The sequence below is a fragment of the Salminus brasiliensis genome, chromosome 1 (genome assembly GCF_030463535.1).
Source record: "Salminus brasiliensis chromosome 1, fSalBra1.hap2, whole genome shotgun sequence".
Classification (NCBI taxonomy): Eukaryota; Metazoa; Chordata; class Actinopteri; order Characiformes; family Bryconidae; genus Salminus; species Salminus brasiliensis.
The window spans coordinates 62,116,969-62,144,431 of record NC_132878.1 but is presented as its reverse complement, the minus strand read 5'-3'; the positions used below and the strand labels follow the sequence as shown (position 1 = coordinate 62,144,431).

The 27,463-nt window shown below is 43.6% G+C and overlaps 2 protein-coding genes across 6 annotated transcripts in view; one reads left to right on the top strand and one right to left on the bottom strand.

Annotated features, from left to right (window-relative positions):
• ino80 (INO80 complex ATPase subunit) overlaps positions 1–24,283 on the top strand; it is a 37,942-nt gene extending 13,659 nt beyond the window's left edge. For all 5 annotated transcript variants that reach the window (XM_072685227.1, XM_072685211.1, XM_072685241.1 and 2 more), the window contains 13 exons: positions 66–249; positions 4,394–4,537; positions 7,644–7,869; positions 14,451–14,578; positions 16,428–16,522; positions 16,973–17,045; positions 17,408–17,566; positions 18,434–18,536; positions 18,941–19,029; positions 19,141–19,302; positions 19,760–19,919; positions 21,789–22,007; positions 22,705–24,283. In XM_072685227.1, the coding sequence (XP_072541328.1) occupies positions 66–249; positions 4,394–4,537; positions 7,644–7,869; positions 14,451–14,578; positions 16,428–16,522; positions 16,973–17,045; positions 17,408–17,566; positions 18,434–18,536; positions 18,941–19,029; positions 19,141–19,302; positions 19,760–19,919; positions 21,789–22,007; positions 22,705–22,907 (1,945 nt within the window). In that variant the 3' untranslated portion in view covers positions 22,908–24,283. The remainder of the gene's footprint in view (positions 1–65; positions 250–4,393; positions 4,538–7,643; positions 7,870–14,450; positions 14,579–16,427; positions 16,523–16,972; positions 17,046–17,407; positions 17,567–18,433; positions 18,537–18,940; positions 19,030–19,140; positions 19,303–19,759; positions 19,920–21,788; positions 22,008–22,704) is intronic.
• An 882-nt stretch (positions 24,284–25,165) lies between these two features.
• On the bottom strand, positions 25,166–27,038 carry chac1 (ChaC, cation transport regulator homolog 1 (E. coli)). Its single transcript, XM_072685254.1, has 3 exons — positions 26,339–27,038; positions 26,193–26,228; positions 25,166–26,071 (listed from the first exon to the last, which is right to left on the bottom strand). The coding sequence occupies exons 1-3, from the start codon at positions 26,507–26,509 to the stop codon at positions 25,667–25,669; spliced, it is 612 nt and encodes a 203-aa protein (XP_072541355.1). The 5' UTR covers positions 26,510–27,038; the 3' UTR covers positions 25,166–25,666.
• Positions 27,039–27,463: the final 425 nt, after the last annotated feature.

Below are 27,463 nucleotides of genomic sequence, written 5' to 3'. Positions count from 1 at the left end.
GTAATTAGTCCAGAGGTACTGTAACCATGCTGTTCCTGAAATATTTCCTCTCTTTGCTTGTTCAGATGGCTAGCACTTTATCTTTCCTTTAAATCTGCCCACCGGCTCCATCATCAGCGGCTGTGGAAAGAGGAGATGGAGACAGTCGAGAAGAGCTCTGGAGCTCATTGCCTTTCTAACAGAGACCTCGTTCTGTGGCTAGACAGGCCAACGTCATTCCCCAACACGCACAATAGCACCGTCCTGCAGGTGAGTCCCTTTGGGTTCCTTAGAAACCACAGCTTCACCGCACTGTCATAAGGATGACCCAGAGTTGCCATAAAGCTGCTGTAGCAGAAGACATGATTGTTTTTTTTCGGGTTGTTGAGCAGATGCCTAGAAACTAAACATGGTAATGCATTACGTTCTGCTTCACTGGGGCTGATGGTATATGCTTCAGCTGCTTCTCTTGCGGTCAAAATTATTTATAGTCTTTTCTGGCCGACTGGACTCCACAGCACATAATCCAGTCTGCAGTTCTTTGAATATGTCATTGAAGTTTTAATTCTTTCTGGGGAGCAGAGTTGCTGGATGAATGTACTTGGCTTTCGAACCAAATCTCTGTTCTGAGATGTTGAGATAATCTGTAGTACAGACCGAAACATGATAGGAATATAATTAATAACCCCATAAGTCACTTCTCTGTGAATAACAGCACTCCAGATAGATTTGATTCTTTCCAAAATTCTCACTGTAACCTTGGACAGGAGAATAGTCAGCTGTGCTGACTGGAAGCAGAACACTGTTTGCGTTGAGCGTGTGTGTGTGTGTGCAAGCAGAGCCGTTCAGGTCTGCTCTCTTTTTGGATTATTTCACAGAGTGGGAATAAGTGGTGGTCCTCATCAGTCATTAAGTGCTAGGACTCATATTTCGCTGCATATGCACTTGAAGCCTCTCATAGGCAATGATCCATTTTTACTCATTGTGGGTTCAAAACAAAATGCATGTCTGCCCCTAGAGCTATAGCCCAAGATTAATACAGTTTTCCCTCTCAAATATCTTGGATCAAGCATGACCTGTTTGGTGCCCTTTTTTTTTTTTTTTTTTGCACTGGAGCAAAAATTTTTACATAATAAGCTTAAACCTCGCCTGTTAACACTGAACTACAATTCATAACTGTATCTGTACTTTTGTCTATTTTATAGATAACCGGGTGTCCTACAGTGTCAAAAACATATAGCACTAATAGGTGGGATATATACATCTATATACTCTTAAGAACATTAGACTGATGGCTCCAGTGCAAATGAATGGAGATTTGAACACCAGAAACGTCTTGGCTGACATGTAAGCTAAGGAGTAAATTGTGTAAAATACATTTTAGGCCAGCCAATTCCTTTAAGAAAACTGTGGTTGACGTAGTGCAGGAGATGGCAGAGTAGAGGTAGAGATGTCATGTAAATTGAACTGGTTCTGAAGTCCCCAGCATCCGGACTCTCTTTAGCGAAGCGGCTGGGGCAGCGGGAATGCTTGGTGTCTGTTGCAGTGGTGTGCTGGGCTGATGGAAAGCTGATGGCAGAGGAAACGCCGCTCCTCAGGTGCTGACTGAAGCGTAATCCTACTCTTCTCCTCCGCGGCCTCTCGCACTGCGCGGCGTCTCCCAGCTCCACTGGGGCATGGACAGGAAACTGACACCACAGCAAACGCTAACTTTACTCTCCCTACAGGCTTGCGCCAAGCCTCTGCTGGCTCTGAGTACAATACTGAAACATGATGTACTGCAGCTTTATAGTATTGCTGCTATAGGCTATGTATACAGTGTAGAATATGGAGGTACTGCATTTTTCATGTTCAGGTGCATGGCACTGCTTTTTAAATTGACTGAGCATTTTGAAGTGTAATTAGTCATGGTTAGCTGCAAAAAATAGGTCATTTACCATATGTTGGGAACAACAATGAGAGAGGTCAGTGAAGAAAGGCTAACACAAAGGCTTCAGTAACTCTGACTACCCTGTACAATTGTGATGAGCAGAAAAGCATCTAAGAATGCACAGCATGTGTGAACTTTGACAACAGGAGAAGACCATGTCAAGCTTCACCTTTGTCAGCCAAGAAAAGAAAGCTGAGGCTGCAGTGGACAATGGACAAAACTGGAGGAATGTAGTGGCCTTGTCCAATGATTCTTGATTTGTGCTGACACACACAGATGGTAGAGTCAGAGATTTGAGGTGGTGTAATGGTGTGGAGAACCATTGAATTCCACAGCCTATTTGAGTATTGCTGCTGACTGTGTGCATCCCTTCATGACCACAATTTACACATCTTCCAATGGATACCTTAGCGTGATAATGGTTTCAGGAATATGATGATTTCGGTATTCTTCAGTGGCCTTCCCAGTCACTGGATCCAAATCCAATAAAACACCTTTAGGATGTGGTAGAACGGAAGATTCGTAGCTTGGAAGTGCTTATGAAAAATCTGCGGGCCAGAATCTTAAAGATTTTTCCGACATCTTGTGGAATAAAAGCTGTTTTGAGAACAAAGGGATGCCCAGTTCCTAATGAAGTGTCAGTGAGTGTATATGAGGCAGGTCTAAAACACACCGGTGTTGCCATCTTGTGACATAAAGACAAGCCTTTATTAGTTTGACCAGTACTGTTTAAATTTGTTGAATTACGTATATACTTTCATTCATGAAAACGATAACCGAACACTAATCTGGAACATGTCAAATTGGCTAGGAGGTTTCCAGCACATGAGCACATTTTTTAAATTTGGTAAAGGGCTCGTTTGTATGTGCCTGCCTTCTGTTATCAGTATTATGGTAATGGATTTAACAAGTAATACACTGTGCAGCATTAGCTCCAAGCCTGAGGACCTCTGACCCCCCCAGCTCCTGGCTCTGCTCCGGATGAAGGAGGAAGCAGCTGCCCCACTCTTGGCTTTCCAGACCTCCCCTCAAACCTTCATGTGTTCCAGCTTGGAGCAAAATCTATCTCGGTTTTCTGTATTTATTCAGAAAGCTGTAACGTGCCATAACCCCTGCTAATGAAGGAATATGAAGCACAGTCGTGTCTAGACTCTGATGTACAAGTATGTAGATTTGGGTGCTAACACAAGTATGTAGATAAGTTCTGCACTTTGTACTTGTGTTGGAAGCCTTTATTGCTTACATGGGGCTAAATGAACAATAGTGGTTTCCTGTGTGTCCGAGGTTTGATTTGTGAGGAGAGCTTTGCAGATACAGTCTAAACACCACCATCCAGGAAAGTTTTTGAGGCAGTTCGTCATTTGGGTCATCTAGGGTCTTTTCTTATATTAGGTTTAAGTTTTTGCTTATCTTATGAATGCACATGAGAATTTGTCATAAGAAAAATTTCCTCACTAGTCAGTGAGTGAACCTGTCTTGATTTGTTCTTGCGATGTCCAAAGAAAAACACGTCCACCTATTCGATCTACAGCGGTTTAGCTTCACACACTCACTCTGAAGGTAATTTTTTTTCCCAGACTGCTTTTAGAATAAGAGCAGCCAATTAGAGCAAAGATCATTTTCATAAATCAGTCTTAAAGGCACAGTACCAAAAACATAAGAAGGGAAAATGAGTTATGGCTGTGTAAAGATGAATTATGTTTTTGGTACGTAATCCTACTAATAAATGTATTCGTGAACTTTAGGGGAAAATGTACAAATATAAAACTAAAAATACTGAATATGAACCAATGTAATATTTCTTTCTGATTATTTCTTTGATAATGTGGCCACAAGGGTGCCTTGGCGCTCTCTAAAAGTGTGATCTTTGTGATCTGGGCGCTCATGCCTCATTCAACGCCTCATTTCCAACTGCTTTCGTCTTAAGGAGAGTTTCCAGACGCATCTTCCCTCTCTGCTTGTGGTTGGGAATGCAGCCCAGACAGTTGGTCTCCAGACACAACCCCCATTCTCGCTCTCCATGTGTGTGTGTCTGTGTGAGAAGAAGGGGGGAAAAAAACAAACAAATAAAAAAATATATATAGTTCCTCTCTTTTTTCTGAATTTCTCTTTCTCTCATGTCCTTTTGTGCATCTTCATGGAGACCTGGTCTTACATCTTTCTTTTTGGCATCATGCGAGTCACTGTATATGTGTGGTGGTCGGCAGCGTCTCTGAGGGTGTTGTGAAGTGATATATAAGCCTTAGCTGCTTAGCTGTGTGGAAAATTTGGTTTAGGGGTTTTGGCATAGAGAAGGACACTGGCTGCAGTGCTGAGAAGTGACACTTGGGGGTGCTGTGTAACCATTTACTCGTACTTGTGCTGAAGATACAAATTCCCCTTATCTCTCTCATGCACACACAGGTACACTCCCGCTGACGGTGTGTTATGAAGTGACTGAAGATGTGATTTGTCATGTTAATCTGAGCTTTGATTTGCTTGCAGAACCTGGTCTTCATGGCTCAGCATCCATGGCTCTTCGCACACGCAGATGTAATTGTCCACAGTAGACATTCTTCATCCATCTCCTCCCTCAGACCCTGTCAACCTACCCAACCGCCCAAGTTCTTACTCACAGCCACACCAAAGGTGAGGTCATACAAACCCTTTATAGTAATTGTACTGTTTGTGTTCTGTGTTGTCCATTTATGTATGTGTCTGGAGATCACAAGTTCAGTCCCTGATAATGCCTCAGCCATCTGTGGCCAGAAGTGAAATTTAGGACGTTTAGGGTGGTCTTCCCTCTCCCCCGTTGTTCAATAAGCGTTCATTTCCAGGTGCTTTTTAGCTGTTCAGTGATGCTACGTTCGCAGCACTTTAAACAGATCTGGTGGTGTTTCTTTTGTATCTAAAACACTTACTAGCCTTCACCCATCCACATTTGGTAGTATCATATCTAGTGGGTGCAAATTGCATTTGATTCAATTGGTGGGAAAATCTTTGGGTAAAAAGACTAGTTCCTACCACATGCACACTTCTATTATAATCTACTAATTGCCACTTTTTTGACGCAGAAGCAAACATAAAAGAATAAACAAGAACTAAATTAAAGCAAAGCTGAAGGATGGTAAATAAAGGAAACAAAGGCTACAGCTAAGGCTAAAAACAAACTAGGCCTCAGCAGGCTATAGCTGTAGCTGTTAACAATTCAAGGACACGGCAAGGGCTAAGATAAGCTATGGTCAAGCAAAGGCTAAATGTAAACAAGGAACAAAAGAGCGAGAAAACTTAGACAATGAAACCAAATACAGGCAGAATGAGAGCACACAAACAGAGCGCCGCGGAGAGTGACTGAGAAAGTCTATTATAGTCATTCATGAGAGGAAAGCGAGCCACAGGTGTCAGTACTGGGGTGCTGCTGAGGCTGAAACGCTTTTTAAAGCATATTTGCAGCCTTGTCGTTTGAGAAGATTTTGAGCTGTGCACGTTTGTGTTTTGTAATTGGCCATTTAGTTTCATCACATTACTAGCTGGAGCTATGTCTTGCCCACTTCACCAAAGTTACATTGTGCAGTTGGCAGCATTCCGAGCCCTGCGTAGCATTGGGCACTACTCTACACATCTTAGGTCAGTGGAGCATCATCATGATTTTGGAGCGGTCATTTGAAGGTAAAAATACTACATAATGTTGCTTTAACTATGTGTCTACTGCAGAAATTCATGTCACAGTGATGATGTTATACCTTACTCCTACACATATATATACACACACACACCGCCATTTGTACTTTATAAAGACTGCATACATTGAGAATCATATCATTTGTAGGCCCTTCACCAATTTGATCTGGTCTAAAAGCTGATAGTTTGCTGATGTGCATATTTTGTTTTTTTTTCCTTTCTCTAAAAGAGCTGACATATTAATAAGGCCTCTCTGAAAGTGAGTGGGTGCAAGGAAGATTCTAAAATTTGCAGGGCTGAAGTTGGGAACCACTGAACTGCGTGGCAGCACAGACTCCAAAACGTGTAGAAGAGCACGCTGGTGGCCAGAGCCTGACGGGGATCTCCTGCGGCATCAGAAACAAACTGTCCCCCTAAAATAAATCCTCAAAGGCAGTGGCTTGCCCTGACTAGAGGATTGGTTTATTTATCTACCCTGCGTTCCTTACAGATCAGCTGCTTAGCTGGGCTTGACCTCTCTGCAGTACAACTAAACAACGCAAGCCCACCACTGAGAAACTGGAGCGGCCTGTGAGAGCTACCACTCTGAACTCACAAAGGGACTGGGGCATATTTAGTGCACATGCACGCAGTCCAGGCTTGCCTACTTTAAAGTCTTCTAAACTGACTTTGGTTGGAAAGAAATTTGAGACCTTATCAAAGACTGGTGTCTAAGTAAAAGAAGGTAAAAACATAGTATTAGACATGGCCTTGTTATGTGTGCCCTTAATGGCCAAGACATTCGCCCCAAAGTGCGTCAGCATAACACTTTTACGTCACGCGGTAATGTTCTTTGGCAGTGTTAATGTTCACTTTACAGTACAACGCATACATTTGTTTAAGTATGACGAGAATCTCTCGTCCCTGCCTTAAAGCATGCGTGAGTGCTGGGATCCTGCCTGGCCTCATGGATCTGCTATGTGTCCGTGGGAGTTGGCACGGTGTTGGCACCAGCCCGCAGGCGCCAGGGGCATATGGGCACTGTGGGAAAGTGATAAGATAGATTAGCACTTTTTTTTTCTCTCTTTGTTCACAAGGGGCTCTTGACCTTATTGGCTTTTAAGGCCACATCTGCGCGTACATTCTCCCATTGGTCAGCTGTCCGCGCCAAAGCCAGAAGCCCGGCCAAGCTGAGCTGTTTTTCAGCGGTGATAAGAATGAAAGGAAGATAATATCATCCGCTTGTCAGCAAGCCATAAAACTCTCGGCAAGAGCTGAAAGAGAGAGCGCGAAAGAGAAAGATGTGAAGGAGAAAAGAAAGAGAGAATGGAAGGGGAGCGAGGGCGGCGTGAATCACTACAGGAAATGGTCATCTGTTACCCGAAGGCCTGTTAGCGCTGTTAGCACTAGAGACCTCTGCCACGCTTTCCTGTTGGAGCCGCAGGGTTCGTACGAAATATCGGAAATGTAGGGGTATGTGTGTGCGTGAGGGAGCGTACGTATGTGTAACGGTGGGAAACTGTACTCTCTCTTCCGTGCAGTTCTTCCAGTGCTACTCACTGATTAAAAAAAGGAAGATTGATAGGTCTTTAGGTGAGAGTTAAAAGGACCTTTTGGTTTGAGAGGTAATGATGATTTGTTTCGTTGGACTTTACTAGGTAAGATGGTAATTAATGATTACTTTTATTTATGTCTTCCAGGCAGTATAGTAGTACTGCCTGATGTTCCCAGCCTTTTTTTCATGAGACTGCTGTTCCCGCTTGACTGGAGGAAATGATGTATGCAAATTGTTTGTATCGGTTCCAGCTAGTCGACCAGCATGTGCAAGGGCTTTATCACTAATTATACTCCACTTAAACATTAATGACACGCCACAACAGGGAGAAAACAATGAGCTCTCTTGTCCAATACCTCCCCTAAAAGGCATATTCCCTAAAGACCCCTGGCCGTGAGCGACACATGGCAAACCTAGGGTTCAATTTCAGCCATAGAATACATCCCTGTGTGATGTGTGGCGCTTTTATGGTGTGTCTCATGACGAAATGTCAACACTTCATGGCATAACTCAATTTCTTTTGCTTTTGTTTTTTTTAAGGTGACAGCAGTTCCTATAGAGAGATACTGTCCAGACCGGAGTGCTGAGTATGAGTGGCGGCAGGTCCGGGACGGCGGGGGTTTGGCTGCTAAGCAGTGCTTCCTGTATGGCTCACCAGAGCTGGCTTGTGCCTGGGCTGCCCGCTCCCACTCTTTTCACCCTCAGAGCCCCGGGGGCATGATGGCCCTCCAGCCCAGACATGGTTGGTCCTTCATCAGGATACCAGGTATGGAAGTGGTGGTGTGTATGTGTGGAATACACTGAAAATCAGTGTGATCACTTAGTTGACGTTGACCTGTAACCGATGCAAAGAGGTCATCGTGTCCCTGAATTGATTTGCTAGGAATGTTCACATGATACATGTGGTCATTCTGACAGCCGGTAATACACTACAGGAAGAGTAGCGGGAGGGGGGTGGGTATGACTTCTGTTTTTTTGTAGTACATTTGAATGATGAACTTTGAATGTTGGTTATTAGTCCATTAGACTATGCCTTTATTACAGAACTAGTATGGTTCCCGCCCCAGTGTGTACATCTGCATGCTGGTGTGTTAATGCGTATTTGAGCGTAAGACTACTGACCAACAGCACTAAGTCATTTGCCTGACTGGTATTTTATTTCTCTGTATCCGACCATTGTTCTTGCGTTGACTGTTTTATTTAAGACAAAAAAAAAACTTTCTCACAGTTTGCTTGCTCGATTTAAAGCGTCTCGAAAGGAAGCACAGATCGCTTAAGCGCCACACAAATCTTGGTGAGGGCTGTGGCGGCTGTGTGTAAAAAGGCAACACCCCCTTAGAAACACCCCTACTCTCAGAATCTCAGCTGACCCCCATGTCTTCTCTCAGTCTGCACCTCCATTGGCTGGCCTTGCGCGATAGGCTGGGCTCAGCGGGCCCCTCGACGCAGCTGCGTCCCAAAGGCCATTGTGCGTGTGAGTTGGAGGAAACGCCGCAAAAGGAGCTGGAGAGGCTGCCAGCTCGGGCCCCCTGAGCAGGCCGAGGAGGGAGGGATACCCGTGGGAGAGTCACACAGGTCACGGTGGCCACCGGCCCTGGCTGGTCTAGGGTCACGGCCTGGCCCTGTTGTACCTCTCCGTCACTGTCACCGTTTGGCTCAGCACACTGCAATTTGTTACACGTTAGCGCTATGCGGCTGTCAAAAGTGGGAGCGATAGCAGAAAAGCTAAGACGAGAGTTCTGTTTTCTTGGGCGAGTGGTTCCCAACCCTGGTGCTGGAGAACTCTTCTCTTCCATTTCTGGTGTTGTCCCTTCCCCAGCACACCTGTTCCAACTATAAATTTACAATTACAAAAGCTTCCTGAAATAAAGTGATCATGTTGGTGCAGAAATAACGTTCAGTGAGGGCAAGGGCCCACTGGCTTAGTACATGCTTAGTACACACATGCAAGGCCAGCATAACTGCTGGGAGCCGGTCTTGTGAGATGGAGGCCCATGAGCCCTTGTGAAGTTGGGAGGGGGGACAAAGCAAGGAAGTTCGACTATTGGACATTGTTTCAGCACATTGTTAGGTAAGCACTGTGTGTGCGCGCAAGCATGTGTGTGAGTGAGCGCGACCGCTCATTCACAGACTCAAGGTGTTTCAGCTCACTCCTTTCCCATTTTCTCAGAGTCATACTGTACCCAAGGAAGGAAATGACACAACACAGAGCCAGGTTCATTGAAGTCCTGTGGCAGCGCGATTGCTACTCCCACAGTCTAGCTAACGGAACCTATGAGCCCATACCTCTGAAGATGGTGGAAGAGGGCTTGAATGCCCTTTGTGATTAGAGCTAATCAGCAATATCAACATATTAGCTAAGCTACAGAAGTATTTCAAATAATCAAAGCTCAAACAAAACACGCACACTGGGTGGTGTGACTTTGTTTGGCTGGTTGACTCATTAGGCCGAAATGTGTGAGGCGCATTGCCGTCAACTGTTTTCACCGCTGAGTCTTTTTGTAGACTGTGGTTACCTGTTGTATTTTTTCTGCCGTGAACTCTCTGCCCCAGCATGAGTCAGAAACCCAGAAACGCATTTTGCATCTTTGACGTGGTGGAGCGGCCTGCTGGGTGTTTTGTAAACAGAGTGGGTATAATAGCATGTTGCCACTCCTTTCAGTTGCCAATGTGGATTTTGTGTGACACTCTCTAATTAGAGGGCAGGGCAACGTAGCATGAAGGTCTTTTCTCACAATAGCTCTCTGGCACTGTGACTTTTTGTTTTTCCTCTACTGGAACTGCGTTGCTGCAGACTGTTGTTGTGATGGAGGGGGAGCAGCAATTGGTCTTAGCTTGTAGACAGCCTGTGGGAAACTCTGCTTTCCCTTCCTGTTCCTTCAAAGAATCCCTGTGCTCCAGCAAAATGGGCGGAAATATTCTTGGCCTTTTTTGATTTTTGGCCCAAACATTGACGGCTACGTAATTGTTCGCAATCTTCTCAGCTCTTGGCCCTGCCATGTTGACGAAGATAAAAAGACCACAATTCGCCAGGCCTCAAGAGTGGAGGTGTTTCTTCAAACCAGCCCATAGAGGACCCTCCAGAACAGTGTTTCTGTATAGCTCTACAATCAGTGGGCAGTGCACAGGTCTTCGCTGTATCACTTCCACTCTCTTCTTAGGAGTTGACCCTGTGTTCTCCTGATCCTTTGTGACCTATAGGGGGAGCTGTTTCATGTGTTTTGCATCCCACCCTCTTAAGCCCTGAGTTGACGTCATCAAAGTCAAGCCCACTAAACCCCGAGCTCCCTCACTGGCCCATGACCTGACCTGTCCTTGCCTCTTTACCTCTTAGGCCTGGTCATGTGACTTGTGAGTAGAATGCCCCACCTGGCTAATAGTTTGAAACTAGACGCACCCTCAGAGCCCAGTCTGTTTATCCCCCCAAAATGCACTTCAGTGGTAATTATCTTTGACAAGGCAAGGTCAGTTTTCAGTGTTTTTAAACCAATTTCCCCAGAGAATGTTTCCAGTTTGAGTGTTTCCAGATTGTTGCTCTATTTTATTATTATTAGACGAGCTGACAGACTAGACCAGGGTGGTGGTAGTGTGGACAGTGTGGTAACGAATGGGTCATGAAGAAGCTATGCATTTTTTTTTTTTTTTGCTAAATGAAGTGCATTTTATATCAAATACACTAACAACTCGCTTCTGTGCTACACCACTGACATATGTAAAGCACTCCTTTGCTATCAGTGTGATGTGCACACAGAGCTCAGTTATCAAGTGTCTAATCTCTGAACCTGTGAACTATATTTAAAACCTTGGACCTATGTTGGTTAGATGGTCACTGAAGTGCTTAATGTGATCACCTTGAATCTGCAGGGCTGTAAGGGTATGAAGAGGACTAATAAGATGACTTACTGAGCTTGACTCCCTTCTGTGGTTGATTACGGACACCAACATCAGCATATTTGTATTAACGGTGTATAATATATTTCATAAGCTAATTTGTTTGTATGAGCTAGCCTGGCAGAACCCCTTCTTCTTTCCTATAATGGAAGGGTAACCCCACATGCGAAGTCTGTTAAAGCCTGTATCCGAAAAGGCACTCATATCTTGGAGATTGTATTTGGCCTATATTACTGCTTGTTTTAAGCTACTTTCTCATACAAAATGCACATGAATACATGCCTCTCTTTACTTCTGGTATAAAACGAGCTTTCTTTAGCCTAATTAACTAACTGTAGGATTAGTGATTGACAACCTACTAAGCAAGCTAACAACACAGGCCAGAGCAAAGTTAAATAAGACATGTTATAAGACTGTTAAGACCATGATAATTATTGTTGTAGGTCTGTGACCACAGTGAGTATTTCCCTTGACATTCCGTGTTCGCTTGGAGGAAGGTCACCCACAGGGGGCAACATTCACTGTGTAGTATGTGGTGATTATTATTTTCTTGCTAAAAAGTCTCCTAAGGTCAGAAGTTTGAGTTGTTTTCAGTATAGCTTTGAAAAGCCTTGTTTCTGACTTTTAACCTCCATCCATCACAAGCGCTGATTATGGCCTTGTGCCCATGTTGATGGTGTTGGTATCCGCTCAGCTCAGCCTTTGTAAACAAGTGAGATGATCTCATGATGGCAAAGGCCAGAGAGTACCGTCCAACTCTGTCCTCCAATTGGTTGTCCTTCTAGACAAGCAGCGGGAAAACCAAGATCACTTTAATGAAATTAGCGAGCTGCGCAAAAGCATTTACGTAGCAGGCAGCGGGGTTAATTTGCCCGACCAGGACTTCATGGTGGCTTTCTTTTTTCCCTTCTTCCTCTTTTTTTTCCCCTCCCTTAAATGAGGTCACCATGGGGTCAGACCTCAGTCCTGGACAGGAGGGATTGGATTACGCTGTTAAGAGTTTGGAAAGGGTCCTCAAGGGTGGGGGAGGGAAGGCCACCAGCAGGTGCCTGGGCTTGATAACTATAACTATGGCAATGGTTGTGTGGCACAATACTGGCTGCCTTGGAACACCTTTCTGAAGCCCATCATTAGTTGAAGAGTGCCCAGTCCCTATTAATTCACTGTTAATGAGTTGACACTTAACGAACCGGTTTGGCTAATATTAAGCCCCCCCCCACACTCTTAAATAATATTTAATAGAGAATCACCAGCCTGCTCATAATAATACCTTGTCTTTTCAAAATATCAACATGAAGGGTTCAGTCTTTTTTCAGTGTTCTGTTTCCATGAGGCTCATGGAGGCTCCACCGTCTTTCCTGTGGAAAGCATTTTCTTTGTCTCTGAAGTGCTAACACTCTGTGGGTTTGCTTGAAGATGGCACTGTCAGCTCACAGCCCGCATTTCCTTTCTGATGGAGCCTAATAAAGCTGGGTCTGGCAACCCTGTGCCTCTCCTTGTCCCCTGACGCCAGACCCATTAGATTAGGGATCTTTGATGGAGGAGTGTTTGACATTCTCTTCATCAAACCACACTGTGTTCAAAGCAGGAGCAAAGACTGCAGATCAGCAGTGATTGATGGAGTCAAATAGATGTATACATAGATACAGATTTTTGTCTGCCTCACTTTTTTTGTTTTTTTTTTGTTTGTTTTCTTTTGCCCTGGCCCAACGATATAAGCCATCTCTGGATATTCAAAAGGAACACCGTTTATTAAACCATTACTGAGCTGAGAAGTTGGTGCCAGTACCTGGCTAGAACCCTTTACCACAGGCAGTGACCGATTTTAAAGTTGACCCAATTTTAAAGAGCTTAAGAAATGTAGATAAACATTCAACATATTTTTATGTTTTATAATGTTATGTTACAAGTCTAAGTAGAATATGTTTGGAAATCCAGTTGTTCTTTAATGTATGAGGCAATTTATGAATTTATGAGGCAAAAAAATGCTGGATTGAGGTGTTGGAACCCTGTTAGTTTGTTTCTGTCTGATTCTGCTCTGTCTTTATTGGATGGTTCATGGCACGAGAGGGTTCACAGGAGAGCACAGTTTTAGCACTGTAAGACCAATTATTTTTATCTTATCAGTAAAAAAAAATTCCAGCATTCCAGCAAGCCCCAGTTCAGTTCAACTGAGGTTGTTTGTTTTTGAGGGAGCGGATGATGAAGAGAAGAGATTGTAATAGTTGGCTAGTATTAGTATTTTTAGTCTAGCACAGTTACCTGCTCGCTTCCCTGACCTGTGCCTTAAGTTTAAGCTTCCCTTCTGCAGACACTGGCACGTTAAAAACCATGGTCATATGGCCTGGTTCACGTATCACCTTGTTGTATTCCCATAACTAGCAGAGTGTGGAGGTGATCTGCTGCTCTTTAGGATTACAAATATCAACACCACTATATTTTCCTAAATAGACATAGATGTGGAAAGGCTTTTGCTAGTAGGTTTAGGTACATGTTAAGGACATAATTACAATATGAATGAGTGAAGTGTTATGAAAATAGTTTGGGGGGCTTGAAATGCACCTGTTTTCCAGCTCTCTTTTGGTTATGACAGCAGTGTTCGGGGCTCACTGTTGTCAATGTACCAAACTCTCATTATATATTTATATTATTAACTATGTCAAGATAATAACCATTCTAAGACACGTTTAACTGCTTATAACAGCTTGACATAGGTTGACAAGTTTTATTTAAGTTACATTATATGGCCTGTTATGATAGTTGGTATCCTATTTCTTATACTCCTACATTTATAAAGCCATGTAAATATTATAGTACAGGATTGAAATGTGTTTAAATTTAGCAGTTAAGCATATATTGACTGTGTTATTGGCTAATTTATGAGCCATTAGTTGTTTATTTAGGATAATGTGGTGATTGGACAGGGTTCATCCCTGGTACACATTAGCACAGCCAGTGGAAATGGCTGTTGGATGGTGTCTATGTGCTAGCCCCCTGCATCCTATTACTACTTCCATTGGCCCCCATGACCAGTGAGGTCACTTGCCGCCAGTCACATCTGATCTTTGGGGGTCAGGAAGTTGAGTGAGGCCACTGTGGAAAGTTCACCCCTTTTCTTTTGCTCTGTTTATCTGTCCGTGTGCACGTTCAAAAGGAGCTTATGGCTTTTGTAATGGATGTGCACCTGATGACATGTTGGAGGTGTTTTGACAGGACCTTGGTCTCATGCACAACATGATCTATTGATTTAATTGTATTAATCCTCCCTCTGATCTTGTCTTGAATGAACTCTTCTAACCATGATAGCTGGTGTAATGTATGGGTGATGTAATGCAGCTGTTTGATGTACTTTCTGTTATGATTAGTCACAGCCTGGTGGGATCACACAGTACAGTACAGATGTCCTTGATGGGACATCATTTGATTTGGAGCTCTCTTTGTTCTTTTGTGTTTCAGACAAAGAAAGCCTAATCACGGACAGCGGAAAGCTTCATACTCTGGACCTGCTGCTGACTCGGCTGAAGTCTCAGGGCCATCGTGTCCTCATTTACTCTCAGATGACTCGCATGATTGACTTGCTGGAGGTGAGCACGTCCAAAACCTTCTCCTAATCCCTGGAATGATGGCACAGTTGTTTTGTGGAACGCATCCAAAACACTAATGAATTCCCATCAGACTCAAATACTACTGAACAGAACGGGTGCCTCTTCTATGAAATGGCCCAGAGTAATTTTCTATTTTGTGGCCTTCGATAGTTGCAATACAGACCGAGAAAACGGTGAGAAAGGAGGAGAGGAATTGAAAACCTGGCATGAAACACATGCATGCGGTGGGAGAAATGGGCCTACAGACTTAAAAAGAGAGAAAAAAGAAGCCAGAAAAGGTCAATTGTTTTGCCTCCTTTTGAGCTGGAAGCCAGACTTGGAACTAGACCTTTCATTAGCATTCTCAACAAAGGCTGTTTTTGGTCTCATACAACTATTGTTCTTGCTGTTGTTGCTGTGTGTTATGCATAATACCATTTGTAGTTTGCAAACACCTCTGTGCAGACCATGAAAGAAGATTCCCAGGTGGTTACACATGATTTTGCTTCCTCTGTTTGTAGAGTAGTTGCTCCATGGGAAAGGTTAATCATGGGAAAAAACAGGACCGCACGGCTTGACTTTGATTGACTGCTAGGTCTGATGTGGGAATTCTTTTTTTTTTTCTTCTTCTACTAATCACTCAGTCAAGATTATAGTACATCACTGGGTTATCATAGTAGAGTGATAAACCCCAGTTCTTGGCCAGTGGGCACAAGGGTGGGAGTGTAGAGAGTTTTAAGGCTGAGACAAATGGAGAAGTCTGCAGTGTGTTTGGCGAATGAAGTCATGGCCCGACCAATTTTCCACGATTCAATTGACTTGGCCTGGGTTTAAAAGACCCAGCTGCAGTCAATTTGAGGTCCCTATATTACCTCTGGGGAAAAGACCCACTGATTGTAATCTGTGCCATTAGCTTCACTGTTTTTGTTGTTGTGTTTTTTCCCCATTTTGACACTGCCTAGTTTGGCATGACCTCAGCAGTGGTTAAGTTTGTGAGTGGGCACTGATGTCACTATTACTCATCTGTGTAATAGCAAATCATTATTTGACTGCCTTTTTTGGATGCAAATAAGCCAGTATCATATAATACGCCTAAAACAGGAAGCATCGAAAGTCATTTTCTGGTTACTTGGGTTCTGTGTTCCCGATTTTTAACTTATGTTCCTGTCCATGGGGACTCCTTGACTCCAATTGTACTTTGTGGTCTTCTCAGATTTTACCTTTATATTTCTTTCCTTAAATCCCACACAAATTGATTCCAAGTAATGTTTTGGACAGAATTTCACTGAGTTAAGTCGTGTTATGTTTGGCGCCGCTCTGCTGGCCAGGAGGCAGACTCTCAGTAGTGTAGTACCTTTTGCAGATGGTCCCATCGGCACCTTGTGAGTTGATCTGCAAAAGGGGGCTAGGTTTTAGAATCAGTGTCATTTTGGCCCTAGCTGAAGCCCTGATCAAAGGCTGTTAATGTCAACAAGAGTGCTAATGCGCATTTCACATAGTCCAGATGTGCTTTTGCGAGTGAGGCCAGAGGAGGCCCAGGCCTGATGGAGTAGAGGTTTCACTCTGGGTGGCGTGGGAGGGTGGGAGGTCACTGTTGAAGACTGGTTGGGGATTCGGTTGGAATTGTTTCAGCTGAAAAGTGGGCTTATGGTGCTAATGAGACTTATGCTGCCAGCTATTGAGGTGAAGGAGGACATTCATGGTGCCTGTGTCACATTCTGTTTTTTTAATGCATACGTATGAGAGAGATTTAGGTGATTCTCCAGTACCACACATCATGCTGTACTATTGAACTTGCTTATTCAGTGTGACAACCCCTTCCATCACTCTCGATCTTCCTGTTCTACAGGAGTACATGGTGTACAGGAAGCACACCTACATGCGGCTGGACGGTTCATCCAAGATCTCTGAGAGACGAGACATGGTGGCAGACTTCCAGAGCCGGTGAGCTGCCAATCAAAGTGGGGGCAATAGTGTGGGAGAGCATGGGAGGGGGCAAAAAAGCAGACGTTAGTGTCCGTCTTTGTTTAGGCTAATTGGACCTTGTTTTCTAAATGTCTAAAATCCTCTTCCCTGATGCTGCCTGCAGCCTGAGAGGAGTTTTGATTTGGTTTTGATTTTCAGTCTCTCTTGCTCTCTCTCTCTTCCTCTGACTCCCTCCCCACCCCCAGCACACCCCCCCAGTCTCCTCTCGACCTCCCTCTCGAGGGCTCTGGTTTGCATTATCTCTGCTTTGGTGAACGCAGTGGGGTCTGCTTTCCATTTTGCAGGAGGGTGTGTGGTATATTGAAATGTCTCTTGCTGTAAATCCTGGTGGGCCGGACAGAGGCACAGTCTGCCTCTCCTTTTGTTTTCCTTTCTCTCACTCTTTTTCTCTCTCTTCTTGGCTTGCAGGACGGATATATTTGTCTTCCTCCTCAGCACAAGGGCAGGAGGCCTTGGCATAAACCTGACTGCTGCAGACACGGTGAGGCTATACAGAAGGCACTGGTCTTCAGTGGTCTTTCTTAGTCAAGAGTTTTCAATTGGAACTCTTCAGTTTGAACACACACAAAGAATTTGTGGCAAACAAAGTATAGCAGGCAATGTGCTCGTATTTGTCTACCAATTGTAGAATATAAGCACAGCATTTAAAGGTTTCAGCATTTGCTGGATTGCCTCAGCCTTCAAATGGTTTATACTTTTGAGCATTCTTCCTATGTTTGCCTTGGTAGAACAATAGTAAACTGTGCGCTAAGGAAAGGAAGTTTATATAAGCAGTGCATCTGAGGTGGTTTGTTGTTGAGGATGTGTCGTTTTGAGTTAACCTATTCCTGTATGTCCTTGCAGGTGATTTTCTATGACAGTGACTGGAACCCTACAGTAGATCAGCAGGCCATGGACAGAGCTCACAGGCTGGGCCAAACCAAGCAGGTCACTGTCTACCGTCTCATTTGTAAAGGCTCAATTGAGGAGCGCATCTTACAGAGGGCCAAGGAGAAGAGTGAGGTACATGTGCATCTATCCCACTCCACAAATAACTTGAATGTTGTTTTTTTTCTTTTTAGTTTTATTGTATACCTTTCTTTCTTTTCCCTATTTTTAGATTTTATACACTAAGAAAATTTCCTTAAACACACACTATCTACAAATATTTGTGTACACCGCTTCTTTGTTACATCTGTTGCTGACACAGATGTGCACATGCATACACAGCTTTATAGACTCGCTAGCAGTAGTGCTGGGTGAGCCACAGATCTTACAATCTGCAATCCAAATACTGTCCCATATTAACTATAGTGATTTTATTTTATTTTTCTACTTCATTTATTTAAGCAGGAGTAATTACACTCTCTACTCTCTACACTCTGTACTGAAACATATAGTCAGTCAGTGTTCTTTAAGTACTGACAATATTGGTGATATACTCATAAAAACAAATTGTGTATCACAATAAACAAACTTTATCACGACTCAATAAAGTATTGTCATATTGTTGTATGAAGCCCCCAGCATTGAGCTGTGGAGCAGTGGAATTGTATTTTCTGGAATGATGGAGCTTCATCAATTTTTTTTTGGGGGGGTGAGGTGATGTGGTGATCATCAAACATCCTGACCTCACTAATGCTTTTGTCTCTGAATTCAATCAAATCCTCACATCAATGCTCCAAAATCCCAGGACAGTAGAGACATTCACTCCCACAAAGGATTGCAAGATAAAGTCTCTTTTTATGCTTTATACATCTGCTCTTATTTACTAGTATGATCTAAATTGGGTTTTTTTTACCGATTGAAGTAATTTTTTCATTGAAATAATGCATTTAAAGTTTTTATGCCACTGTTGGTGCACTAATCATACTGTCTTCTGTCTTTCAGATTCAGAGGATGGTGATCTCTGGAGGAAATTTCAAACCCGATACCCTTAAGCCCAAAGAGGTGGTCAGCCTGCTGCTGGACGATGAGGAGCTGGAGAAAAAACGTGAGTGCATGTTTTCTAAAGGCCTCTGTGGGAAGGGCTGCAGGAAATACCATGTGGCTCCTGCAGAAGGTCTGTTCTCAATTTATTTGTTTAACACACATTATTTGTTTGACCTGTGTGCCCTCAACCTTCTAAGGAATTACTAAAATCCACCCCATACCAAGCCACATACTAAGAACTCTGTTAAATTTTTAACTCCAACTTGTCTCACTAGTCAACCACTCACCACTACTACTAGGGCCTTTATTAGCATGTGTGCTGTCGGGTCACCCAGGGTCTGACTGGCTGACATGGATTGGCTTGACCCTGAGTGACCCCTTAAGCAGGCTTTGCTTCGTGTCCTTCGTTCTGCTTCTGGCTTGTGTTTGTGTTTATGAGCAGTTTGTGTTTGTGTTTATGGCCAGTACGCTTAAGGCAGGAAGAGAAGAGGCAGCAGGAAGAGAGCAGCAAGGTGAAGGACCGCAAGAGGAAGAGGGAGAAATATGCGGAGAAGGTAATGATGCTTGTGAGATGGTTTAAGGAAGCATTTCGGTGTACTGTTATATGCAAATATGGGCCCTGACGAATTAGAGAAAAAAACATTCTCATTGCTTTCTCTGCCCAGAGGAAAAAGGAGGATGACTTGGACGTGAAGAAGAAGAAAGACGGTGTGAACTTGGTCATTCCATTCGCTCCCTCTGCAGACAACTCCAATCTGTCAGCAGATGGGGAGGACTCTTTCATCAGTGTGGACATGGACTCAGCCATGCCCAGCCCTTTCAGTGAGGTGAGCCACAGTAGACTGACTGCTTTAAAGCTGTGGTCACACTAGGCTTTTTCCTAAGCAAAATTAAATTTGCAATTGCAAAAACAATTGAGTTTAAGTCACACAAATTTGTGTCCACAACCAATATTAGTAAATCCACACCCCAAATGTTTGCATTTAGCTGTACATCTTGGCCAATTAAATACATTACAGGTATCAAATGTAATCAAATCACTTGCTGTCAATAATTTCATTAAAATGTCACTGTTATGTGCTGTGAATTGCACACTTTTGCTTTTTGCAACTTATATGACCTAATACTTAATTATGCCTCAGATACATCTAGCTTTTGTGCAGGCCTTTAATCTTTTACGTTCTTCCTTCCCTTCCTCCTTTCCACCTAACTGCCCTGACACCTTTCCATTGTGATGCTGTCCCTCTGTCCCGGTCTCACCCTTAGAGCTGTGTGTCTGTGCAGATTTCTCTGAGCAGTGAGCTGCAGCCTGGCTCACTCCCAGCCGACGAGAGCAGCAGTGACATGCTGGTGATCGTGGACGAGCCTGTGTCCTCCGCCCCACAGTCCCGTGCAACCAACTCTCCCGCCTCCGGTACCGGCTCTGTATCGGACAACCTGAACGGTGGGTATAGCCCACGCGCACCCGCTGCTTGGCATAAAATCATTCCTGCTTGTTCTGCAGATTTAAAAATTAAAGGAATAGGTTGATGAAAAATGTCTTTGTGTATTTTTCTGCAGAGTATCCACTATTTTAGTGTTCATAGTTTGCACCACTGTAAGTAGAGCTGATTGTTCTGAAAATATATTCAGCCTTCAGGGAGACGACTACTGTTTTAGCCATGTGATGTACTTTTGTCTACTTTAACATCAGGTCATGCATTGTCCACATAAGTTCAATTACTCAACTCTCTTTTTTAGAATATATTGGAGGTTGCTTACAATACAGATGTGTGATGGTTTGGGTATAATCCTCCATTACATATACTTATTAGCTATGTTAGCCTAAATTGGCTGATCTAATAACCTACACTGGGAATGGGGGAAATCCCTTGGTGTTCAGCATGGCCCATGTTTAAGAATTAATGGTCCCCATACAACGAACCAAGCAATCCAAGTAATTGCAGGCAATTGCAGCATTATTAATTGCTCGCCACATGGGGGGCATAATTAACAGTAGATGTAAAGAGCCTCTAATGTAAACACTGTGCTTGTCAAAGTGCATTTGTTTTATATGCAGAGAGGTAAAAAAGTGCTCTGTGGCTTTTTTAAAATAAAGCATGTTTTTAATAGATTGTGCATAGCTACTACTACTCACTGCAGGGTTTCCTGTCATCTTTTTATGCTGTTCTTTTCACAGATTTTGCTGAGTCTGCCCTTTCCTCAGTTTGATTTGTTTGGTCTGACACCATGCCTTGAGTACAGGGAATAATTGGCTAACTAAGCCACTGATATATTCAGTCTCACACTGCTGGAAGGGAGCGCTCGTATGGGCCTGTGCTCAGTTGTTGCCAGCTGAAGTGCTGCAGCTCCTTTCGCGTCTTTGTCTTCCTCCCTCATTTTTTTAAAGAGTTGCTCTGCTGCAATCACATCCCACATAAACAGAATGGCTCCAAGAGGGACAGCCTTTAGCATGGATCTGGCTCTTTGCCTGGGTCTTGAGTGATGGACAACACTAATAAGCAGTGTTGCTGTCTAGGTTTTGCAGCTTAAAGCAATGAGGGCTGCAGGATTGGAACACGCTGAGGAAACATGAGCAGGAGCGTGGCCATGAGGGAGACAGGGCTTAGGGGAGGCCGCCCTGTCTGGCCCCACAGTGACTATAACCTGGCTGGTACCCAAGAGCAGAGGCTGCCTTGGCATCCAGCTTCATCCACGAGGAGGGAGTAGAGGGCGAGAGAATGAAAGTGCATGGGAGGTGAAGAGAAGCCAAAACGTCTGACTTTCAAGGAACAGTTACACAATGTTCCCTTACCCAAATTGTAGTCAATCAGCCAACACTTGTTTGGGATCAAAAATCTGATTCTTTAGTTTTGCACTGGACCTAAGAGGCTAATGAAAAAACACTAATACCCCAACAGTTAATGTCATGAAAACTCAATTATCCCACACAAATGGATGAAAGTACAGATATGTCAGGCTTTTGTCCATATTTATAGACAACAGTATGTCGTACAGTGTTGGAAACCACGCTTGATCTTGACGGAAGTATACATTTTTCTGTATACATTTTTCTGTATACATTAGCTACTCCTTGCTACAGTGCAAAAAGCAAGGTTCAGACTCCAAACATTTGTTGGCAGACTGACTGCTTTGGGGCAAGGAGATAATTGCATAATGTGTAAAAGGCAGATTTGTCTCGAGGTTGTAGGATTTGGCAGGTGTGTGCTGGTGTGTTTTGGTCTCTTGCGAGGTCATATCCTCCAGGCAAAGAGTTGGGGTTAAGTTGGCGGCCAGATCCTCCAGCTGAACTTTTCCTGTGTTTCTCCTGTAGGTGTCTCTTCTCAAGACACATCCAGTCCAGGCAGAGGAAGGTCCGGTAGGAGCCGAGGTCGTCCCAAAGGCTCTGGAGGGGCCGGGAAGTGCTCCGGCAGGAAGGGTCGAGGAAGGAAGTCGACAGCAGGCAGTGCAGCAGCCATGGCCGGGGCAATGGCAGGAGCAGCAGCTGCCTCAGCTGCCGCATACGCTGCTTATGGCTACAGTGTGTCCAAAGGTAGGTTTTTGGTGCGTAACTTAAAACTACAAACCACCCTCCCCTCAAATAAGCAGTGATGTGAAAAAAATAGGACACCCTTAAAACCTTTGTCTTTGTTACCACATTTAAACATATGGACATTTGATCTTAATTTAAACATAAATGAATAAAACTGAAGAAATGTGTTAGGACACCTCCATTTATTACTGGTTAAAATGCCTGAAATTAGAATTAGGTGCAGCACATCAGCTGCTCATGGTTAGAGATGATTTTGGAAGAACCTGTCTTATTGAAACCTCAGACATTTTTAGTTTGTTTTGCTCTTGATTGTGGAAGTGAGTAATGTTACCATGATCAGATTCAAAGAGCTCTCTCTGACTTTCAGAATAAAAGGTGCAGATGCATATTTCTTTCCTCTCTGCTGTTTTTGCATGCATGCCACTGTACATGTGAACACTCGTTTAGCCTAAAGCAGTTTGTTAAATTGTGGCCTGAAAAAAGTCCTGTTCCCAGCATTCGGAAAGCCAACATATTACTGCTGGATCTGCACATCCAAACAGCGTGACTGACTGGGGTGTCCTTTTCTGTTACTTTAAATCACACCGTTAATATACATGGACTTCACACATGGAAAATTATTGGAGAATGTGGCCCTGACTTTCAGATTACTTTTGAACAGCACGCTCAGACACTTCTGTTGTTTGACTCCCCTCAGGTATTCCTGCTTCCGGCCAACTGCAGCCTGCGTTGGCTCGCTCTTCGGCCACACCTGCCTTCGTCCCTGTGGGCACTTCCTCCCCGCAGGCTAAAGGCAGCGCTATGGGCCCTGGATCTCAGATGTTAGCACATGGCAGCTCCCACATTCATCACAACCCTTCCAAGAGAGGCAAAGGACCCAGCGGTCATGGTGGGCGGTAGCAGTCTATGTAGGGTTGGTGGATGGCTAATGTGTAATTCTAGATTGGCCAGTATTTCAGTCTTTAGGCTGAACCCTCTTCATATTTCTGATGATGTCTACCCACCGCAATACATTTCACCAGCCCTGCTGCCACTGTGAACCCTTGCTTCATTCCCCTGTAATTTAGCAGTAAAGTGATCTTAACCCTTAATCAAAGCAGAGCGTTCTGGGAGGTCTGGCGGGGGGGATTTGGATTCTTCAACTGAAATTTGGGTTATGAAGGACAAAATATTTTTTAACGTGAGAGAGAATAACAAAAAGGCTGTGGCACATGCAATATTTAGGTATTTGGTAAGTTTGTGAAGTTGTACAACACTGCATTATGCACTGAGCAAAGGGCTGCATAACTTACTCTCACATTTCTGGACATTCAATACATTCTTTCCTATTTAATCTGAGCTGTAGATCCATGAAAAGAACCACATGTGCCGATGTGTTTGGCAATTAAGAATAGGAGAGGAGATTCACCCATGGTTCCTCTTTTTGCACTTGTTGATCAGACACCACTTGTATAGACATCAAGGCAAAAATATCTAGATGCTCATTTTCTGGTTTGCAAGTTCATAAGAACATAGTTGTTACTGTGAAACCAAGAATACAAAGTGGGGAACAAATTGTTAGTCTACTGCACACCCACGAACAATCAGTAAAAACAGACAGTTCTTTAATTCAGCAGAACAGATAAGACTGCTTTTACCAGTGACTTTATTTTATTTGTTTTTTTGGTGGACAAGGCTCATCAAGATTGTTGCAGGAGGAACATTAACCATTTCCAATGCCAAACAGCCTTCTCTTTTTACAGTTATTTGCAGCAAATTACATTTTGGCTTTAAATACTAATATATATATACATATATATATATATATATTTTGTTCAGGAAGGAGAAAAAGAATTGCAGGTATTTTGTAGAGAAGTGAAATATAGATGTGTGAGCGCTGCTTAAAATGTCACCACTCTGCTTGATCAATGCTGACTTCATATTCTTTGATGGATGTAAAATGTATCATAGCTTAAGTTAAAAGTTGGTAATTTATGAAGATTTGTGCTAACTGTAAATTGTATGGAAGCCATTTATTTTTAAAAGATAAATGCGTTGGAAGTTCATTTTTGTGGCATCAGTGGTTTTGAAATTTTCTTTTTTTTTTTTTGTCTTCAAATGTAATATTGTCCATCGTTTGTAAATAATGCAGTGGATATTGCTCCTATTCAAAGTTATTCCCATATTTCCCATATTGCTTGTCTATTTTTATAGGTCACTGTGTACATACCAGAGAGACAAAGTGGTTGTTTTACTAACTTGGAGTAAATCCAAAATAATAAAAACACCTAAATCATTTCAGATTCATCTAATTCATTCTTTTGAATTGATGATGAGGCCTGATTAAATGAACTGTGCTGTTTTACCATCCATATGATTCACAATGGAAAATATTGCCTGCCTGTGGCATGAGTTACTTCAGACCAATTTGGAAATTGGGAAAGGAAACAATATGGGCAGTGATACTGAGCACGAAGTTGCTCTAAATGCTTTGACGCATTATTGGGTGTGAGCAGTGGAGGGTGGAAGTATTATTAGCATGCTCAGTTGAAACTGTATTGTAGGTGTACTTTAACTTACTGTGGTCTGCCCTCTGTTGTAAAGCAAGCTAGTACACAGATTAGAATCTGGTCAATTTCATTCTGGATGGTAGGTAAATTCCCCTCCAGAGGGCAGAGGTCATGAACTCAACCATACAAGGGAATCCTGAGATTCTTTCCACAGCTTAATGATATACACAGACTTACAGCAAAGACAAGCCTCAAGGCTTTATCAGGATTGTCGCTCCCTTTCCTGCTCCTCCTGACCTCAGCGCAGTGCAGATCGTAAACACAGGACTTCCAGGGGCAGCCTGTTCCCTGCTCCAGCTTGTGTAACCCTGTATGTGTATTTAGATAGGAGTCAGCTTGAGCCATGTCCAAAGGACCTCTGCCAAGTGTTACAGTCAGCTGTGTGTAAACAAGGTAAAGTTGTAGGATGGGTTTGACAAGTGAGTGTCTGAGATTGCACCATGCTTTTTTCCACTGCTGATTTCGATCAACAGGTATGCAAAGCTGGTTTAGGCTAAAGTGTTCTGCAAGTTGTAAACAACTCAGACCTTGGTGAACAGGTACCCAGTAGCCACCAGCAACCCTTATACCAAGTACAAAACAACGGGGGGGAAACGAGAGACGAGAAAATGGGTTCAACACTTTATTTAAAGACACAAATGGAGTTAAACCTTTTACAACAAAGGCTTTTCAAAAAGAGTAAAATCAAGAATGGCTTACAGCTGAAAGTCAGCTTTTGTGCAAATCAAACTGACAAATGTAACCAGGTTTTGAAACAGTTATGCAAAAAAAAAAAAAAAAAAAAAAACAACCCACAGGGTGAATGTGATGGCGGTGTCAAGTAAGCATGCGTCAAACACCATGTTTCGTACAACAGTGAACCATTTGATTACTTTGCTAACAGAGCTTATATTGCCATGCCCAAAGAAACACAGGGCTAATGTACATCGTGTAATGCTTCTCAGTCACAACAGATACCATCAACAAATTAAAACCCCTAGCTTCCCTTTAAACCGTATAATAAAAGTTAACTGTCTTAATATATGGGATGGAACATCCACAAACAACCACAGTGGCATGTTGGATCATGTTAGGACTTGGACTGGATACAAACAGCCTCACTTAAAAGCTTTACGAAGGAGGTACAGGCTGCTGGGCCACTAACAGTATAGGCCTAAGGATAGCCAAACATGCTGCCTCGATGGAGAACAGGTGAGGATCTTCCACATCAGGGCAGCTGTGCCTCATGAAATCTGCCAGCCGCAGCAGGTACTCGATGTTGTGGCCCGTCTTCCCCTTGCACACTGCAATCTGGGCTGCGATTTCCTCCGTGCTGGCTGGCCCAAGGTAGATGGGGTTGTCGGCAGTGGCAATGTAAACCAGGGCCTGGATGGGCGACTGGTTCTCACCACGTGGGACAAACTCCACGAACTGCGTGAGGTAGCCCCCTCGCACCGCTTCTCTCACATTAAGGTACTTGAGGGACTCCTCAACCTGGGTGCCAGTCACCTCGAATGCAACGCCCCATGTGCAAGCCTGTGAGAAATTGGGTTAAAATTAGCATTTTTTATTTATTATTCATTGTTTAAAACTCAAATTGATATTTTGAAGCCTCAAATGGTATAAACAAAATAAAAATAAAAATAAACACACTTACGTCATTTTCCTCAATGAGCGTCACCACTCTCCCAGGCTGTCATGACGTCAGAGAAAAGAGCAAAGAGTCAATATGACGATCCAGACCAGACTAATTAATTATTGATGAAGAACCTTTGAATTTACATCACTAATAAATCAACTCACCGTTTCGTCGTTCCCACGATGGAAGTTATCTCCATGCCAGAAACGCCTTTTAAAGCCCCGGACGTAGCCGACCTTGCTTCTCTTGTATTTGAAGTCGGGCTTCCACACCAGCGAGCCATAGCCGAAGATCCACAAGCTGCTCTTCCCACCCACGATGTCTTGAGGCTTCATGTTAGCGGTGTGATGCTTTCTCCGGTGTCTGATGCTGAAGTAACTCGAGGAGGCGTAGACGTACAGGTGAAGTTGAGGTACTAACCGAACCGGTTATACCAGCTAGCAGGCTGGCTAACTCGCTAGCGTCAGCTTCCTCCGGTCTAAGAGGAGAGGTATCGGTTGGCTCGCCGCTATACCGCGAACGGCGCTGGAGCCCAACTGCTTGGCAGTTGTGAAGGTGGAGGTACGCGGGTTGCTTTGCTGTGCCTGGTGCATGCCGATGCTTTAGTGTGCCATCTTTGCCTTAAAACGCCATCGTAGCCTCTTCGGCTCGAAGCTGGAACAGAACGACAACGGAAACTCGTTTGGCGGGCTAGCTCCTTCGCCAGCCTCTGTTTAGCGTTTACGAAGTCCTTAACTGGCTAATAATTAATAACTTAATAACGGAAACGAGTCAATAAATATGTTAAAATCGTTAGATAACGGTCTGTCGTACGGCTGGTCTTCCCCGTGTGATGAAATGAAGGTCGTCCTGTTGGCTACATATATGATGCCAGTATCCACGGGTCTACGTCACTGCGTTTGCACGCTACACCAATGATCTTTCGGAAGAGGCGGGCTCTCGTACCTCTTCGCCAATCAGATTCTGTCTGCATTGAAACGCTGCTGGTTGCGTAATTATTGGAACATGGCATTGGCCGAGAATCCCAGACAGAGCACGCCTTCTTTTTTCGCGCATTGGTTTAACAACTGTCAATCATGTTATTTCCGGACGCTTATTCGTTGAGGAAGCTGTCGTTTAAAATGCTTGCATGTCATTATGCTGCGAGTGGCTGATGCAACTTGCAACAGCCGTTTCAGTGGCTCTCAGCTCCTAAAATACAGCGGGTAGATGTTGCATCAGTCCTAGAAACTCATGTCTAAGAAGCGTTCAACATGCAAAATCCTGCTTGAATGTGGGTACAGAAATGT